The sequence below is a fragment of the Neofelis nebulosa genome, chromosome 6 (genome assembly GCF_028018385.1).
Source record: "Neofelis nebulosa isolate mNeoNeb1 chromosome 6, mNeoNeb1.pri, whole genome shotgun sequence".
NCBI lineage: Eukaryota > Metazoa > Chordata > Mammalia > Carnivora > Felidae > Neofelis > Neofelis nebulosa.
In genome coordinates, this window is record NC_080787.1 from 112,778,637 (window position 1) to 112,798,590 (window position 19,954).

General features: G+C 34.9%; 1 protein-coding gene and 1 long non-coding RNA gene across 5 annotated transcripts in view; one reads left to right on the top strand and one right to left on the bottom strand.

Moving 5' to 3' along the window:
• The window catches only part of LOC131514777 (uncharacterized), an 87,667-nt gene that overhangs the window by 66,863 nt on the left and 850 nt on the right, over window positions 1-19,954 (top strand). The gene's annotated exons all lie outside the window — the stretch shown is intronic.
• The window catches only part of TBC1D32 (TBC1 domain family member 32), a 202,075-nt gene that overhangs the window by 35,925 nt on the left and 146,196 nt on the right, over window positions 1-19,954 (bottom strand). For all 4 annotated transcript variants that reach the window (XM_058735121.1, XM_058735122.1, XM_058735118.1 and 1 more), the window contains 2 exons: window positions 14,853-14,978; window positions 9,168-9,251 (listed from right to left, as the gene is read on the bottom strand). In XM_058735121.1, coding sequence (XP_058591104.1) covers window positions 9,168-9,251; window positions 14,853-14,978 — 210 coding nt within the window. The remainder of the gene's footprint in view (window positions 1-9,167; window positions 9,252-14,852; window positions 14,979-19,954) is intronic.

Genomic DNA, 19,954 nt, shown 5'->3' on the forward strand with positions numbered 1-19,954 from the left:
AAAACTATAAAGTTTTAACCTATGAAGTATAGAAGACTATCTTTATGGCCTTAATGTAAACAAAGATTTTCTGAACAGAACCCTGAAAGTACTGCCCACAGAAGAAAAATTGGTAAGTTGGACTTCATCAAAATTTGACTTTATTTTTCAAATTTTTATTTAAATTCTTGTTAGTTAACATATAGTGTAATATTGGCTTCAGGAGTAAAACTTAGTGATTCATCACTTACACAGAACACACAGTGCTCAACACAAGTACCCTCCTTAATACCGAATACCCATTTAACTTATTCTCCACCTATCTCCCCTCCATCCACCCTGTTTGTTCTCTATAGTTAAGTCTCTTATGGTTTGCATCTGTTGTTTCCCCCAAGTTATTAATTTTAACCATTCTGACAGATGCAAAGTGGTATCTCATCATGGTTGATACGGATTTCCCTGATGATCAGTGATATTGAGCATCTTTTCATATGTCTGTTAGCTATCTGGATGTTTTCTTTGGAAAAATGTTCATGTCTTCTGCCTATTTCTTAACTGAAATATTTATTTTTGGGGTGCTGAGTTTGATAAATTCTTTATAGATTTTGAATACTAACCCTTTATCACATATCTCATTTGCAAATATCTTCTCCCATTCTGTAGGTTGCCTTTTAGGTTGGTGATTGTTCCTTCGCTGTGCAGAAGCTTTTTATCTTGATGAAGTTCTAATAGTTTGCATTTGCTTTTGTGTCCCTTGCCTCTGGAGACATGTCTAGTAAAAAGCTGCTGCCTGTGTTCTCCTCTATGATTTTGATGGTTTCCTATCTCACATTTAGGTCTTTCATCAATTTTGTATTTATTATTGTATATGGTGAAAGAAAGTGGTCCAGTTTCATTCTTCTGCATGTTGCTCTCCAGTTGTCCCAAAACCATTTGTTGAAGTAACTGTCTTTTTCCGATTGGATGTTATATCCCACTTTGTCAACATAGCTGCCCACATAGTTGTGGGTCCATTTCTGGGCTTTCTATTCTGTTACATTGATCTATGTGTCTGTTTTTGTGTGAGTACCATACTATCTTGATGACTACAGCTTTGTAATACAGTTTGAAGTCTGATGCCCCCAGCTTTGCATTTGTTTTTCAAGATTGCTTTGGCTATTCAGGGTCTTTGTGGTTCCATACAAATTTTAGGATTGTTTATTCTAGCTCTTTGAAAAATGCTGGTCTTATTGGTAGGGATTCCATTAAATGTGTGGATTGCTCTGGGCAGTATAGACATTTTAGCAATGTTTGTTCTTCCAATCCATGAGCATGGAATGTTTTTCCATTTCTGTGTCATCTTCAATTTCTTTCATAAGTGTTCTATAGTTTTCAGAGTACAGATCTTTCACTTCTTTGGTTGGGTTTACTCCTAGGTATCTTATGGGTTTTGGTGCAGTTGTACATTGGGTCAATTCCTTGATTTCTCTTTCTGCTTCTTAAAGGTGGACTTTCATTCATCAAAAGACACAATTAAGGAAATAACTAAACAGGCTACACAATGGAAGAAAATACCTGCAGTATAAATTAGATAAAGGATCATATCCATAATCTATAACCACCACCTATAACTCAAACATAAGAAGTCATGAAACCCATATAAAAATGTTGAGGTGGATAGGAAACAAAATACTTGGATAGACATCTCAAAAGAAGAGATGTATCCAACACCATTAATCATCAGGAAAATGTAAATTAAAACCACATGGAGATACTACTGCACACCTACTAAAATAGCTAAAATTTAAGACTGAAAATACCGAGTGTTGGTAAGAATAAAGAGCAATTGGAACTGTCATACACTGTTGGTTAGAGTGTAAAATGGTACAACTATTCTGCAAAATGGTTTGGGAATTTTTCATGACATTGAACATACTTCTCTCTATGAATTCCACTTATCTGTACTTATATAAAAGATTGATTTTTATAAACTATTACCAGAACAATTTTTACTTAGACAATAATGCTTAGAATTCTAGTACATATAAAATTGGACTAAACATGAGAAATATTTATCTTCATCTACATATAGATCTGTGTGCTTATAATACTAATGTTTCTCTTTTGAAAAGTATAATACAGCTAAATACCTTAATAGTAGGAGGAGTGGACAGTGGGCTAAGGGTATACTAATAAGGAGCATTCCTGATGCTATCGAATTCTGTACATCAGGGTAACTTCTAGCAGAAGATGCTGACATCTGTATCAGTGAAGAATGGAATAGTTAAGGATCAAGGTGAGTGAGTTACCCAAAAGGACTATGATACTCCATGTTATATGAGGTTCGGGTCCTTAGTTCTTCCCCATATAAGGAAAGAATACTTCCAGAGTGATCTAGCTGTCTGCCTGAGGAGTCCTTTTACCTCTTCTGGGATTGTGTAAATAATTTCCCCGATCTATGCCTTCTCTAAAAGTTTATGATGCTGTATATTGAGTAAAAACTGAATTCTGCACATTTCAACAGATAATTGTTCCCAATTATGGCTGTTCATCAAATTTCTCTGAGCCTTTTAAAAGTAAAGATAAACAGACTCCACTCCAGACTACTGAAGGAGATTGCTGAGAGTGAATGTCCAGTCATTTGTATTTTTAAAGACCGCTACAGCTTATTCCTTGTACACTGAACTTGAGATCAACATTTAAAGGAAAAAAGGTGAAGTTTAGCTACAGTTAAAATTGGACAGGAATAGTCTACCACACAAATTTCATTTTTAAGAATGTAGTAGTTAAATAATCAAAGAGGCTTTTAAATGAGAATATGGGGGAGGGTATTAAACATACCAAAACAAACATCAAATACCCATTCTAAGAAAACACCAATAATAGAGCGCCTTGGTGGTTCAATCAGTTAAGCGTCTGAATCTTGATTTTGGCTCAGGTCATGATCTCATGGTTCATGAGCTCAGGACCTACATCAGCTCCATCCTAACCATGGAGCCTGCTTGGGATATTCTCTCTCCCCTCTCTCTCTCTCTCTCTCTGCCTCACCCCCTACTTGCACATGTGTGTGCACGCTTTCTGGCTCTCTCTCTCTCAAGATACATAAACATTTAAAAAAAAAAACTCAATAAACAAAAACAGTAATATTAAATACACATAGGTGACATTGGTGTGAATAAAACCCCACTGAAAAAAATCAAGTTTCAAAACAGGAATAAAGAAGTCAGAAAATAGTTAAATATTTACTAAATATTTTATTTACAGAGCCACTTCAATTTTAAATTTGTTTGATATATGACAACTTGACAAACAGAAATGGATCTTGGGACTACAAAAGTTCATTGAAATAATCTTTTGTTATATGCAACCTGGACTAAATACAATTTATGAAGCAATAATTAAAATCCTCAGAAATAAAAGAAAATTGATGGGCAAAAATAAAATTCAATGATAAAAATATATATCTTCAGGGGATTCTGATGTATCACTGGTAACCAATGACTTATTGAAACATGCACATCTATGTGTGAGATACATAATAGGTGCTTAATAAACACTGAGTGAATGAGTAGAAAAATGAATAAATGAATGAACAAGAAATTATACTTCATATCAAATGGAGCAAGGTAGAGATGGAAATGGATATGGATTTAAAAATATTTTCTGTATATTGAAATTAAGTAACAAATGGATGATATAGTTCCTACTCCCTGGAGTCACTATGAAAAACACGTTGCGGATAAAAAAATCAACCAATGACACCTGTAGCATCATAGTTACCCTACTTAATGTCAATTCAGTCACAGTATTAACTATTTGAAATAACCAATCAATTTAATTGTAAATACAATGGTCTCAGAACAAAAAGAGTTGGAAAAATTGGCTTAATATTGACTGAAATTGCTCACTCTGGTAATGAATTATGTTCTATTTTTGGTTTGCAAGCTAGCACACAGAGCAGTAGTAGAAGATATGAAATCTATTCCGCCTGGCACTTGGCTAATGTTGTGGAAAAAATTAATGTTTAAAAGAGTAAAGAACTTCTCCACTGGAGTACATTTCCATGGTTAGAGAAGCAGTTACCGCTTTGTTGTTTACGGATTCTTCTGAAAGCCCTGCTGTATTTGTTATAAAGTCAAAGAACTCTCACCATCCAAAGGAGTCAACCAATCGGTATACTCTCTCCTACCTCCTTCCTTCCCCAGAGACAGTCTGCAGACTCTGTTGCTTCTCTTTTAACATGTGGTTGTAACTATCCATTTTATTCAATTCTTACTGACATAAAATTCAACTTCTTATGGCCAAGCTATTGTGAGTCTCAGTCTCCTAATTGGTATAATCAGCATTATTTGGGGAAAAAAAAGGAATTTTCTTTCCAAGTCTCTATGCAATGACCCTTTCCTGCAAGTCTCCCTTTCTAGTTTTTTCAGCTGTAATAGCCCAGCAGGCCACACTGATGCCACTCTTTCTGCTCCGTTATCACTTCTTCCTCTTATCCTCCATGATGGCAGTAGTCAACTCTGATCACTCTTTCCACTGAAAACCTGTGGCACTTAAAACAAAACCCCTCATTTGATAATAACCCAATTTAAATACCATAATTAAAGGCACATTGCCTGAAATAAAATAGTGAGCTGGAAAATATGTTTTCTTTATTTTCTCTTACTAAATGCTGCAATTTACTTAATTCATGATTGTATTACTATTTCCCCTCTTTTGAGGACAATGTAATCCATGTTATATATTTCCTTGCAATTATCAAGTGTACTCACAAACACGCTCCCTAAAAGTAAGATAGAAAAGAGCATATTTGCTGAATGTCCAAAGAAAGTAGAAAATGTGTTTAACTATATATATTAAGGTTAAAAGTATTTTAATAGTCAAAAGGTGAAACAATGCAATATTTTCTGATTTCTTTCCAACTTTTTGATTTAAAAGCATAAAGAGTAAAGTCCTAACATTAAAAATAATTACTACCTTTAAAGGAATATTTCTCATTTAAAGAATCAATTACAGTAGGAAAAAAAATCCCCAACTCATTCCAGGGAATTAAACCAAGAAAAAATTGACATCACTTAAGATTTGGAAAGATACCTATATAGATGTACAAACTGCAATTGTGCAGAAATTTGTTCATTCCTTTTTCTTTAAGGGGATAAACGGCTAAACTAATCTGATTTTTCCAGATTTGCAAATTTTATAATGGATTGAAATCCTGAGGGAACTAACAACAGATGGATGATTGTGTTATTCTAATTTCAGCTACCTTAGGGTTTAAGCAAGCTGTCATTTTTAAAAAGACAATCAATTTCTCATTTCAAGAAACATGAAAAAAACCAATGAATATATCTATCCAGCATTTGCTTTGAAACATCTTTTATATCAAAACATGGTTTTTATTTATTTAAAGTAAATAGAGTGAAATTTTATAATAGGAAACCATTGATTCACTAGCCAAAACAATAAATGATGAAGGGTAAGGATATCTAAAGCTATGGGAAGAAAATGATGTTAGCAATAAGCTTACCCTATCATAATATATACTGTACAATCAATAAATAAGAATCTACCTTATTTTTGGCTGTACTCTAAAACTCCAGTGGACAGCTGTTCAGCAGGAGCCTTTAAAAAATTTAAATTCACATTTGGAGTTTATCTGCCTCGATCATACATCCAAAAAAGCCAACATCTGAAATCTCCCTCAGCATAATTGAGAAATTTAATACAGGGCAATGAATGTATACATATTGAGCAATTAGTCTTGTTAAGTATTAGATGATTTATAAAACATATCTACAGAAAATGTGACCCAACAATGTGCCAAGGATAGCTGCAGAAATTGGAGATTATACTGAAGACTAGGGAATGGCCACGCAAATCTCCATAATTACCATTTCTTGTTTCCTCTCTTAGTCACAGACATGACCATTAATCCCTGTATGTTTTCACATACATTTCCAGGCTTATTCATAAAGTTATCATTTTCTTCACAAATGGTCTTCTGCAAAATTCTCTTCACAATTTGTTTTCTTTCCTCTGTACTTCAATTGCCTGATTTTAAATGTGATGATTATGCCTACTGCAAAGTGTAGTTATTCATAGGGTTGAATAAAGAACACACATCAAGTACCTCAGCATACTACTTAGCTCATAAGAGGTGCTCAATATGTATCAATTCCCTTCATTTACCTAAATTTCTGTTTAATACTACCTTATATTTTCCTCTCATTTCTTTGTTCTCATTTTCTTATGTTCTATTTCACCCCTTTGCCAAACCTGCATTAAAGGTTACTGTGTAAATAATTAGGTGTATGTTCATATGTGTATATGCAATTACCAATATATTTAGAATTGTTATACAGATGTATTTGTGTGAATACAGATAATTATGTTACAGTATATGTATTTATTTTAATAAAAATATATCAAATACTATATTAAAGATACAAAGGAGTTTGAGACCTAATGGGATAATTGAAACTAGCCACATACAACAAATATCAAAATAGTAGTTTAAAGTGAATATAATAATGAGCACAGAGGAGGAACATCTACTTAGTAAGAGGGAAGGGAACATTGTAGCTGCAACTTTACAGTTGAGTTGGACATTATCCTATGGGTGTCATGGGAAGAGGAAAGCTCATTCAGGAGGAAGAGGCAGAACAAAGGTTCAGTGACATGAATACACAGGAGGTCTTTGATAGTGGTAATAGAGTCAGAGGGATAGGCTGGCCCAGACTGGAAGTAAATATTTTTAAGTAAATATGATGTATACTGTCTAACTTGAATAAATATTTAAATGATAATTTCTCCAGCAAACAGAGGAGTCATGCCACCGTAATGAGGAAGAGGAGCAATATCTCTTGATTATCTATTAATCATGAGTCTTTGCTACATCTCTGCTACGTTCACTATCTCTTGTTTACCAACCCTCCCATTCTGGATATTCACCTTTGGCAGATTTCACTCTACTGCATCCTTTACACAGTCACTAAAATAATCTTCCTAAAGTACAGATGAATCAAGTAAGGCTTCTGCTCAGAAATCTCAAAGGATTTAATCTATTGCCTACTAAAATTAAGACAAACTGATTGACATAATTTATGAAGCCCCCCTCCTTCATTCTTTTAGCCATTCTTTTATTTGTCAAATATTTCTTAATACTGCCATTCTAGTTGCAGAGGATATGATAGATAAGATATGGAAACTACCCTATAGGAGTTTACTGTCACATGAAGAATTAGACATTAAGTCAGAATGTGAGAAAGATATGACAGAGATGCATATTGGCTTTGTATATGAAGCTAATGATTAAGCAATTTATATTTCCAGCTCACATTTTTCCCCTAAATGCTAGATTCAAATATCCAATCCAGTGTAAAAAAAAAATTATCTATTTAAATGTATAACAAGCATTCAAAACATAACATAAAATCAAGCTCTTCACCCCCTCTCTCAAACCTATTTCTCCCCCATCTCAGTGTATGATAATCTCATCCTTCCAGTGGTTTGGATCAATAACTTAGAGTCTTTAATTCCTTCCTTTCTCTTACATTCCGTAGTCAATCTGTTACTCAATTCTGTTGGCTCTCTAATCAAAATATACCCAGAATCCAAATATTTCTATCTCCCACTGACATCCTCATCCAGACCATTACCATTTTTCAACTGCATTGTCTCAATAGCCTCCTAATCCATCTTCCTGCTTTAGTCCTTTGTCCTCCCTTCAGTCTTTTCTCAACACAGCCACCATCATAGTGATTTTTGTGTAAATCTGAGCATGTGTTCCTATGTTCAAGATGCTACAGTGACTTTCAAAAGCCCTCTATCATCCTTCCCTGTCTGCTTTCAATACCTACAATGCTTCTCCTGTACTTGTGTTCAGACACTCATGTCTCCTTCCTGGTCACTAGCTGGAATTCTCCTCCCCTGAAAATATCTACTTATCTTGCTCCCAACTTCTGCTAGTCTGAACATGATTTAATAATGTAACCTTCGTGCCCAAACAGCACTCTGTAGCCCTCTTCCCTGCTGTGTATTTCTCATTCGCTATCATACTATTTGATATACTGAAACATTTATTTCTTTATTGTCTGTGCTCCCACCAGAAGGCAAGATTTTCTCCTTCTTTTGTTTCCTGCTGTGCTTAAATGCTTAGAAAAATTCTACTAAATACTAGAGAACGATATCCGTTTAATAAACGAATGTGTATTTGGGTGGGGGAAGGAGAAGTTGGCCGTACTAATAGTTTAGGGTTCCTGAAAAATAAATAAAAGGCAAGGAGAGAAAGACATGATGCTGGAGAGGAAGAAAAGGGAAGGATAACATAAGGCCTTAGGTTTTATGATAAGAAGCTTAGACTTTATGCAATGGTCCATGGTGATCTTCCAGGGAATACAGGAATGAATGGTTCAGATTCGCACTTCAAAGATCACTCTGAGAGCAGCACAAAGAATACCTTTGAAGAGAAATCAGATTCTAATCAACAACACCAGGAAAAGAGGCTGTTGTAATACTTGAGGCAAGAAGTAATGGTGGCCTGAACAAAGAAATCAATTAAGTAGATACACTTGAGATCTATTAAGAACACAGAATTAACATGGTTTGGTAATTGGGAAGAAAATGTGGACTTAAATCCACATAAAATGTGGATTTACTCAGTTTCTGGTTTAGATGGACAGTAGTACTGCCCACCAAAATAGACACTGTAGAAAAAGAGTACATATTAATAAGGTCTGATGAGGTGAGGGCCCTGTTGGACATTCAAGTTTGAGGGCTTCCATAGCACCTCTAGGTGATATTTACCTATCAAGCAGCTGGGAATACCACAATGAAGCTTATAGTTGATCTTTGAATGGAGGATGTGAATCAGAAGTTATCAATATATAAAGTAGGTAAAATCGTACAAACAAATGAGATCACTAGAGGACAGTGAATAGAATCAGAAGAGAAGACACTGCCTTAAAGGAAAATAACTTTTGATGGGTAGATAGGAAAAAAAAGAGCTCAGAAAGGAGTTAGAAAGTTTTAAGAAAACTCACACATTTGCGCAGAAGAGACTGAAAGATATCTAGATTATCCATAACACCACGCGAGAGATTTTTAAGATGCAAGTTTGTGCATATTTTTAATCTAATTAGCTCTATGAAATATTATCTATTTTTTAGATAATTAAGTACTTTTCAAAATTCAAGATGTTTAAAACATACCTGTATATTCCACTGAGGGGAAGTAGCATTCAGATGGGCTTTCAGAGAGATGAAGCACAAATTTTTCAAGCAATTCTGGTAAAGCTGTAATAAACAAGAGAATAATTAGGATATTAAAGGTTAAGAATATACATGATAATGCATCTCTAAAGTCACAGACTAGTAGATAAAAGTCATCTGAACTTCTTCACAGTTACACTCTTAAGGGGGTCCAATTCAAAACACATACCACTTTAATATTCATAACAATGTTTCCAATGTAAATTAAATTTTAATTGCTTCACTGAGAACCTATTCAATGTAAAACTGGAAAAGAATCATGTTATCTTTAGATTCTCTATGGATTACTTCAGAACTTGCTAAATGATTTCGATACAGAAAGAAAATCATCACTAATTAGGCTATAATATCTTATCATTATTCACACATACAAAAAAAAACTTATCTGAACTCCAAGACCACAGTCAAGGGACAGTTCTCCTCTTTCAAAACCAGGACATGTTAGGTGTTTTAGACACTTTGCAACTTTATATATGTTCAAGACAACTGGATCAAAAGTAAGCTTGCCAGCAACTGGGCAAAGGGTAAGATGCACTGGCAGAAAACAGGAATTTTAGGGCAATGATACTCTTCTGTATGATAAATCTCCCCCATTATACATTTGTTAAAATTCATAAAATGTACATGGCACCTGGGTGGCTCAGTTGTTTAAGCATCTGACTTCGACTCAGGTCACGATCTCATGGTTCATGAGTTTGAGCCTCGCATTAGGTTCATTGCTTTCAGTACAGAGCCCGCTTCAGATCTTCTGTCCCCCTCCCCCAACCCTCCCCCACTCACATGCGTGCGCTCTCTCTCAAAAAATAAACACTAAAAAAAATTCATAGGATGTACAAACACTAGGAATGAACCCTAATATAAACTATGTACTTTGGGAGACAATGATGTAGGTTCATTGATTTTAACAGGGGTATCGCTCTGATGTGAGATATTTATAGTGGGGAAAGTTGTGCATATATGCAGGCATAGAATGTATATGGGAATTCTGTACTTTCTGAATTTTGCTACGAATCTAAAGTTGCTCTAAAAAATAAAGTTCATATTTAAAAAAATAGGAAGAGGGGCACCTGGGTGGCTCAGTCGGTTGAGCGGCCGACTTGAGCTCAGGTCATGATCTCGCGGTCTGTGAGTTCAAGCCCCGTGTCGGGCTCTGTGCTGACCGCTCAGAGCCTGGAGCCTGTTTCAGATTCTGTGTCTCCCTCTCTCTGACCCTCCCCTGTTCATGCTCTGTCTCTCTCTCTGTCTCAAAAATAAATAAAATGTTTAAAAAAAATTAAAAAAAAATAGGAAGAAATGCCTTTCTACCAGTGGAACAGTACAGAACTGAGCAAAAAAAAAAAAAAAGTAAGCTTTTCTCTGACAATGCCACATAGATATGCCACTGTGTTTGATTTTATTATCCTCAAAATGTATATAACCAGTTGAATTATACTTAATATAGAATCCAGAATTATTTTGCTGGAAAGAAATGTATCTTTAAAGCAACTTACACGCTTATACATGTATATTTAGCAAGCAAGTTTAAGTCACCTTCAGAAAGTTTTTTTTAATGTTTATATATTTTTGACAGAGACAGAGACAGAATGCAAGTGGGTTAGGGGCAGAAAGAGAGGGAGACACAGAATCTGAGGCATGCTCCAGGCTATGAGCTGTCAGCACAGAGCCCTGACACGGGGCTCGAACTCACGAGCTGTGAGATAATGACCAGAGCCGAAGTCAGTTGCTCAACCAACTGAGCCACCCAGGTGCCCCAAGTCACCTTTTAAACTATGTATTACATTCAGGATATTGACTCTGATTTATATTAATCAAATGGTCTCTTTTTCATATCCAAGTACATTTTAAGCACATAAGTCACAAAGAAAATTAGTGTTCAACATGTGAAAAATGTAAATCAAATAGGAATAACAACATGTGCTTTCCAATAACTGTAGCTCTGATAAGTCATGTATCACAATATTTTAATGCCTTAAGGTAAAAACAAAATTTACTGAATTCTACTCATATTATGATTTCAAATTAAAGTAAGTATTAAAAAGTATGAGAATGTAATTGTTGAGGATCAGAAAGGGCACCAGTATTGACAATTATTTGAACTTCTAGTTGTTTAAGGGTTCTGTCTTCACAGGCATAAGGATAAATTCTCTCACAGAAAAATCTTTCAAAGCTTTTTATCTATGAATCTATACATAAATAATACCCCTTAGGTGAGAGCTTTCAACCTCCATGTGTTTATGTCACTTAATATTGTCTCTTGAGATTATAATTTTTTAAGAGTATCTTGATGAATTTTAGAAACAATCATTCTGAATTCAATGATACAAATAAGAGGTGAGATACACATGAGTAGCAAAGGTTATATAAAAAGTTAGTTTTAAAGTGGAAATATACATTTAAAATTATAATCATTCTCATTTTAGCACAACCATATGTTTGCTATGTGTTATGCACACAAGTAAAATGTTTGAATTAATGAGAAAAGTCACAGCATACTGCAACAATTCTTTGAATCCTATGCCCCAAATCAGGGTTAGCCATCGGACAGACACCTAAACAAACTCCATGAACTGGGAAAATTCTTTATCACATCTGTGAGGGAGGTAAACACAATATGATTTGAAACTTAATAGCCACCAGACTAATTGCAGGTGTTTGCAAAGCACACTATTTTCTGGGAAGTACTGATCTTGAAATGCAAAATTATGCTATTAGATCCATACATTGAGAGCTTTTAGATAAAGTAATTCTAGACATCATATGCAAAAATGGCATTACCAAACTATCTGAAGAAGGTTCTGGATTTCTGCTGGTTCCAATACAGTATATTCATTTTGCCCAGCAACCTTATGAACAGCACTAGGCACTTCCAAATATTTTGAGAGATAGGCTATAGTCATGGAATAATACTAAAAACTAATCTACACGTGGTACTTGCCTTTTCAATGTTCTCAAGTAGCTTATATTCATTCTTTCCTCTATATTTTTAAAGAAAATTTACTTTATATAATTATAGACTCAGAAAGTTGTGAGGACAGTACAGAGATAACTTCCTTTATCCCTTCATTTAGAATAGGTCTGCTTTGGGGCGCCTGGGTGGCGCAGTCGGTTAAGCGTCCGACTTCAGCCAGGTCACGATCTCGCGGTCCGTGAGTTCGAGCCCCGCGTCAGGCTCTGGGCTGATGGCTCGGAGCCTGGAGCCTGTTTCCGGTTCTGTGTCTCCCTCTCTCTCTGCCCCTCCCCCGTTCATGCTATGTCTCTCTCTGTCCCAAAAATAAATAAAAAAAAAAAAAAAAAAACGTTGAAAAAAAAGAAAAAAAAAAAGAATAGGTCTGCTTTGACAAATTCTTCATCTGAAAATGTCTTGATTTTCTATTCCTGAAGACTATTTTCAGTGCTTGAATGTCACTACTCCCTCTGTCCTCCATCTTTTCTGGTGAGAAATCAACAGTATTGATTTTCCCCTGTAGGTAAGATGTTGTTTCTTCCGGGGCGCCTGGGTGGCTCAGTCCGTTAAGTGTCCGATTTCATCTCAGGTCATGATTTCATCATTCATGAGTTCGAGCCCCGCGTCCAGCTCTGTGCTGACGGCTCAGAGCCTGGAACTTGCTTCTGATTCTGTGTCTCCCTCTCCCTGTCCCTCCCCTGCTCATGCTCTGTCTCTATCTTTCAAAAATAAACAAACGTTGAAAAAAATTTAAAAAAAGATGTTTCTTACCTTCTCTGCTTTCAAGATTTTTTTTGTCTTTAGTTTTTATTTTTTAAATTTATTTTAACGTTTATTTTTGAGACAGAGACAGAGCATGAAAGGGGGAGGGGCAGATAGAGAGGGAGACACAAAATCCAAAACAGGTTCCAGGCTGTCAGCACAGAGCCCGACATGGGGCTCGAACTCACAGACCACGAGATCATGACCTGAGCCGAAGTCAGACGCTTTACCGACTGAGCCACCCAGGTGCCCCTTGTCTTTAGTTTTTAAAAGTTTGACTATATTGTGTCTTGGTGTGAGTTTCTTTGGGTTTACCCTGGTTGTGGTTCTTGAATCCACAAGTTTAGGTTTCTTGAAAATTTGGAAAGTTTTTAACTATATTTCTTCAAATACGTTTGTAGTCCTAACCTCTTTCCAGGTCTCCAATGACATGTTAGATCTTTTGTTATGGTTCCATAAGTCTCTGGGACTCTGTTAATTTTTTTTTGTTTGTTTGTTTTTCAGTCTATTTCCTCTCTGTTAATACCTTCAAGTTTACCAATCCTTCCTTCTGTCCTTTCCAATTTATTGTTGACCAATCCATTTAGCTTTTTATTTTGGTTACAGTATTTTCATTTCTAAAATGTCCTTTTGGATTTTCTTTATTTCTTTGTTGATACTTTCTAATTTTAAATTTGCATGTGTGAGACAAAAAAACATGTGTGGAAGGGAGGGAAGGAGGGAAGGAGGGGTGGTGGCCCTGTTACTACTGAGTGATGGTAAAAATCCTGAACTTTCGACCTGAGTCTCCTCTGATACAATCCTAGTAAGGAGCAGCAAGGGTGCCCCATTACTGCCAGGTAAGGATGGAAGTCCAGGCTATGCCCAAGTCTTGCTAGCAGGATTCTCTATGGTGGATTCTATGGCTGGATTAAAGTGGTCACTTTCTATAAAAAGTATCTTGATAGGCTACCCCTCTCCTGCTCCTTTTGGTTAAAGAGAGTATGCTTTTATTGACCCCGCCTTTTGAGCCTATGACTTGATGGCCTTCTTAATCACTCTTTCTAGGATATACTAGGCAAAAAGAAAATTCAGAGAATTCACCTCTGAGGTGCCCACAAATATATACCACTTGTCTCTGAAAATGTAATTTCTCCAACAACAAAATATATTTTTCCCACTTTTAATTTTATAACAAATGATACAAATATGAAAACCATAAAGCATGGCTAATAAAGTGGACAATTTTAAATTATAGTTTACAAAAAAAATCTATCATATGTTTACATTAGAACCTTTTCCTTAGACTTTTATTCAAAATAATGTTCATTTAAAAATGATGATTTTTAGAAAACAAATGCACAACTATGTGAATATAAAACAAATTATTTGCTAGTTTAGGAAACATAGCCATCACCTCAAAATAAAATTCCAATTTCCTTAAGAGTAACTACATTTATTTGGCTGGATGTGGCAGAGTTTTAAAATATGTATCAATAAAAAAGTCAATCAAGTTTCCAAAAATGTAGCAGTATGGTAAATTCAGGGGAAAGCTGGTGAAACCAAGCAAATTATTACCTAGGTAAAGTCAGATCAGTATTCAATTTTGCTTACCAAGACCTCTTAGTTTAAAAAAAAGTTTTGTTGTCTCTCAGATTTTAATTTTTTTGATAGTTTATGTGCTGCCTACAATTTTACTGGTATTAGGGAGTAAGGGTCGGTGGGCATCTTCCTCCATATTCTTTCTGGCCTCCAGCTTCCTTGCATCTCAGATTTTAATTTTTGTTTTCAAGGATCATAAGTTTCTCAGAAGTTAATGGACTTCTGGAATGAGTATTATGTATTCTAGACATGCCAGTACTAATCCACAGGAAACACAACTTCCATTAATATAATTTTCATGCAAAAAACCCCCCACAAAAATTAAACAACGTACTCACCACTTCCACTGATTATATCGGGTTTGGCCTTCATCATTTTGCAAAACTGTTTTCGGCAGTTTTCTATCCACTCAGTTTGTTTATCAGACATTTTGAAGCATAATAAAAGATTGCCAAGATCATTGTCTAATAAGAAACATAGCTATATTATGATGAGAAACACTGAAAAATAAGTATTAATGTTAAATATCTAAATAGTTACAAATTCCAGAAAAAGTATAGTATATGGCTTTCAAAAGAAAACATTTTCTGTAATTACATCTTATACGATCAATTGCTATTTATATTTATTAAATGCCCAGAAAAAATTTAAAAGCTCACAAAATGGACTGACTTATAACCATAATGCTTGAATATTCTTTTTCTTATATGAAAGTGACTCATTACTGAGTATTTGAATAGACATCAAATAACAGATGTAATAAATGTAAGATTTCATTACATATATGGACATGAACATTATACTCTTATTTCATGCACATTGATATACAATTTTATTAATTCCTTTAAAAGCAAAAAGAAAACATAAGTATAGAAAAATTTCTAGTCAATCATTTATTTCCACTTCTTGCAAAAAATTATACTGAAAATGGATGACGCCAAAATATAACTTCTTTCTAAGCAATTTCATGAATACATGGGAACTTTCATCTAATTTTACTTTTCCATGTTAAATTTAGTTTTATTCCCATGAGATTTTTCCATCTTCCACTTTAATTTCATTCTTATGAGATTTAGCATTAGAAAACATCTATTAATAATATATTAAGTAAGGACTTTGGCATCCCTAAGAAAAGGATATACAAGTATTTATTCAAACAAACATATATAATATCTTCCCACATATATGTAGGCAAAGATTCAAGGGAAAGAAAAAAGAAGCAAAAATGTTATTTTCTAGAAGATCATGGGGGAATAGGTAGTCACATGAATTCATACCTTTTAACTTTCTTTGAAAGAGATTTTTGGGATCAAAAAGGAAAAAAACACCTTTTGAAAGTAAAGGGTCAAAGGCCTGACTGCTCCTGCCCAAAGATGTGTCTGGGAACACTACCAGCACAAGTACATCTGCCTAAGCTCTATTTGGGGTGATAAATCCCACCGGGAAATAACAGTGGTCAATCTAATACCAGAGATAGTTTCAATCAACTCTTCTTTTCAAAAATAAAATAAAATAAAATTATAATAAAACAGGTCCTTATTCTTATAGCTTTAAAAACTTAATCATCCTACCATACCAAACTGTTCTATTTTTTTCATTCAATACTTGTAAAAATATATTCAATAAATATGTATGGAGCTCCTACATACAAGATATGTATGTATCTTGGCTACAACAATTAAGACAAAGTCACTTGCCTTAATGAATACCACATGACATAAACCATATGTTTGTATGCCTGTATATATATATATATATATATGTGTGTGTGTGTGTGTGTGTGTGTATAATACTGCAATTAAGACATATCATTCCTATGATCTAAATTGGTTTTATTTAGTCCTAAAAAGCAGATATATATATGTCACACAGCTCCCATGGTTATGAAATCTAAAATAATATAATTAAATATATAAATCATAATTTATGTAAATATGTCCTTATTTGACATGTAGGTCACAAAAAAAGCCTTTGCATATCAAAGCTACATATTCTTTTATACAAACATGAGTATACAAGTAAACATACCAAAGATATGCATACTCACACAAATATACACATGAGTCAGAAAGAATTGTTTGTTCAAAGAATGTGTAATTCAGATACTTAGTATAAATATTCTCTTTGAATATTAAGACCAAAATAATCCTGTAGCATTTCATAAATAGCCTCAATCAGAAACAATAACTAGAGAATAATTAAAGTGATTAAATCAAAGTAAAAATGATTCTTTGAAATAAAAACTCTCAAAACCTTTAACCTAAACTCAAGAAATACCAAAGCTGATAATTTTGTTGAAAATTATGTTACTAATAACAACGTTATAATGTTAAATGTATCTTAACATGACTTAGGTAAAATACTTAATGCAACACAGCATTAAAATAAGTTTTTGTAGTTTCCATTTAGAATATCTACATAACTTACTTCCCAAGAACAAACTACCTAGAGTGTAATAGGAATCACTAGTGGCACATGACTGCAAAGACAAATGCAGTTTTTCATCTCTCTTTCCTCCTCTAGTTCTTTTCCATCCTTGTGTAATCTGTCTTCTAACTACTATCTCCTTCAAGTAGAAGATGCCCACATAGCTCTTTCATAAATTACCTGCTATTTAACAATCCTATATTATTCTTTCCCTCTTCCCTCCCTCTGTCCATTCCTTCACATTTGCTATTCTGTTTCGCTTTTCATCATCTCATTCTAAGAAAAAAAGCACAAGGCACCATAATTGTAAACAGTGCTGAAGCAGCAGATGTGGTATGCATATGGATCTACCAGTCAGCGGAAGAGCTAAAGGGTCCAGTTTACCTGGAAATTGGAATTTGGGCTGTCAGAGGGGAGGGTGGGTAATGGTTATTGAAGAGGGCACCTGTTGGGATGAGCACTGGGTGTTGTATGGAAACCAATTTGACAATAAATTTCATATTAAAAATAAAGAATTAAAAAAAATTAAAAAAAAAAAAAAGAAATCTGTTAGGACCAAAACAGCTAACATAGGCACCATTACCTGGGTGTGCTGCCACAAGGACTTCCAAATGTCTCCCTCACAATGAACTAACCTATTCAGTCACAGACAATGATTGACAACCAAAGGCCTCCCCTAATTAAAAGGTGTCAATACAACCTAAAGACAGGCTAACTTGAAAGTACAGCCTACACAAGAAGGATAATTCAATATTTTCCAACCCTCTCCCAAGTTCGCCTACCACTCTTCCTACTTTTGTGCAGAGTAAAAGTGGGAAGTCCAGAGAGAGGCCAAAGGTGTTACATAAGCAAAGGCTCTTGGACATGGAGAATGAGGCAAGAGGAAATAAATCATAGGAACGGTAGTATAAGGAATACAATAACTCTAAATTAGTGATTATGTGAGTAGAGCAAACATGAATCTGGTGTTGTCCAAAAATTTCTATGTTTATAATAACACAAAAGAAACCCAGAGTTTTGTCTCTGGTCATGATATAGGTACTGGGAATAGACCTGCTGTCCTGCTGTAAACAACATGAAAAATAAAATATAATAAACAACTGTTTTCAAACATTGGCCAATAGGCTGTAGAGGACTGTTTTGCTGGAGAAAAGGGAAACTAATGTGGTGAGCTTTATAAATTTTTTTAAATTTAAACAAACAAACAAACAAAATGTGGTCAGCTTTACACCTGGGCTTTCTTCTTGAAGGCAATTCCAAGATCACTATGCAGGAAGGGGGATGCCATGGAGGTCTTCCAAAGTTGAAGAGACAGAAGTCAAATTGCAGAGACAGACTGAGGAGACTAAAATTTATAGATTATAGTACTGAAAAGAGCAGAGCCAAAAACTAGAGAGATCTGTGTAAATCTTTGTCAAGCTGATTGCGAAATACTCAGCTCTGCAAATGAAGAGTGAAACCCCACAAAGTTGGGCAAAAAACAGTTGGAAACTTGTAAAATGAACAATTCCCAGAGCATACATGGTTGCTACCAGATGTCCAAGTTCCAGGGTGAAGAGTCCTTAACTACCAGGTAGTTAGTAATAGTATTAAGTTAGCAATAAAGGCAATTCTACACTCACCCTAATCAAAAAATCAAAGCCTTGAAAAGATCAAACTGATCTGTAACTTGACAGCACTCCAAAAAACGTTTAAAGAAAACCAAAATCCCGCATTCAACAGTGTGATATCAATAATATCTCATATCCAATAAAAAAAAATCACTAACATGAGAAAAGGGAAAAATGTGGCTCAAACCAGTAGCTAAATCAACTAATAGATGAAAGAACTAAAGTGATATGATTAGCAAAGATTTTAAAGTAGCTATTTTTAAGTATTTAAAGAAAATATGAACAAAATCAAAAGCTTTGCTACAATTTAAACCAATTGTAGTTTATCAGTACTGGAATTCCACTTAGTAAAAACAGACAGCATATGGTACATGTAACAAACTGGATGAATCTCAAAACTACTATGCTGAAAAAAATTAGGCGCAAAAGTATCCTATATAATTCTATTTGTATGAACCACTAGTTATAGAAAAACTAATCCTTGGTAGCTCTTCTCAAATGGACTACGTTTTGTTCTCAGGGAGGTATTTCAGCAGTCTTTAGAGACATTTCTGATTGTCACTGATTGTACAGTGGGGAATACAGACACAGTTCTACTGGCATCTAGTGGGTAGACCAGGGATGCTGCTAAAAATCCTACAATGCATAGGACTGCACCCTCTGGTAACAAGCAGTTACCCACCCCCAAATGTTAAGAGTGCTGAGGATGAGAAATCCTAATCTACAGTAGTGGGGGGGAAATCAGTAGTTGCCTGAGACTGGGAGTAGAGAGAAGATGACTGCAAGGGACAAAGGGAACTTTTGCAGGGTCATGAAAATGTTACATATTTGATTATGGTGGTGATTATGTGTGCAAAAGTATGTCAAAATTCAAACTATTCTTAAAATGGATGCATTCTGGGGTGCCTAGTTGGTTCAGTCAGTTGAGCAGCCAACTCTAGATTTCAGCTCAGATCATCATCCCAGAGCTGTGGGACAAAGCCCCGTGTTGGACTCTGTGCTGAGCATGGGGCCTGCTTGAGAGTCTCTCTTTTCCTCTCCCTCTGCCCCTCCCCCGTGTATGCACACACACACACACACACACACACACACACGCTCTCTCTCAAAAGAAAAAAACAGATGCATTCGTTGTATATAAAAAAAATTGAGTATACTTACATACATGTATGTAAATGTTGATATAATTGAAAATGTCAGTGAGTAAAATCTTCTAAGCATATTAGTTTCACTAAAATATGAGCAATTATAGTTCCTAATTTGATATAAAGTCTGTATTAGACCTCAATATTTCATAAGAAAGCATGTGCATATTATCAATTACATAGTTTTTAAAAAGAGGAAGATTATTACAAAATTACATGATCTTTGGGGGCAGTGAGGGAATTTTTCTTTCTCTGAAGAGC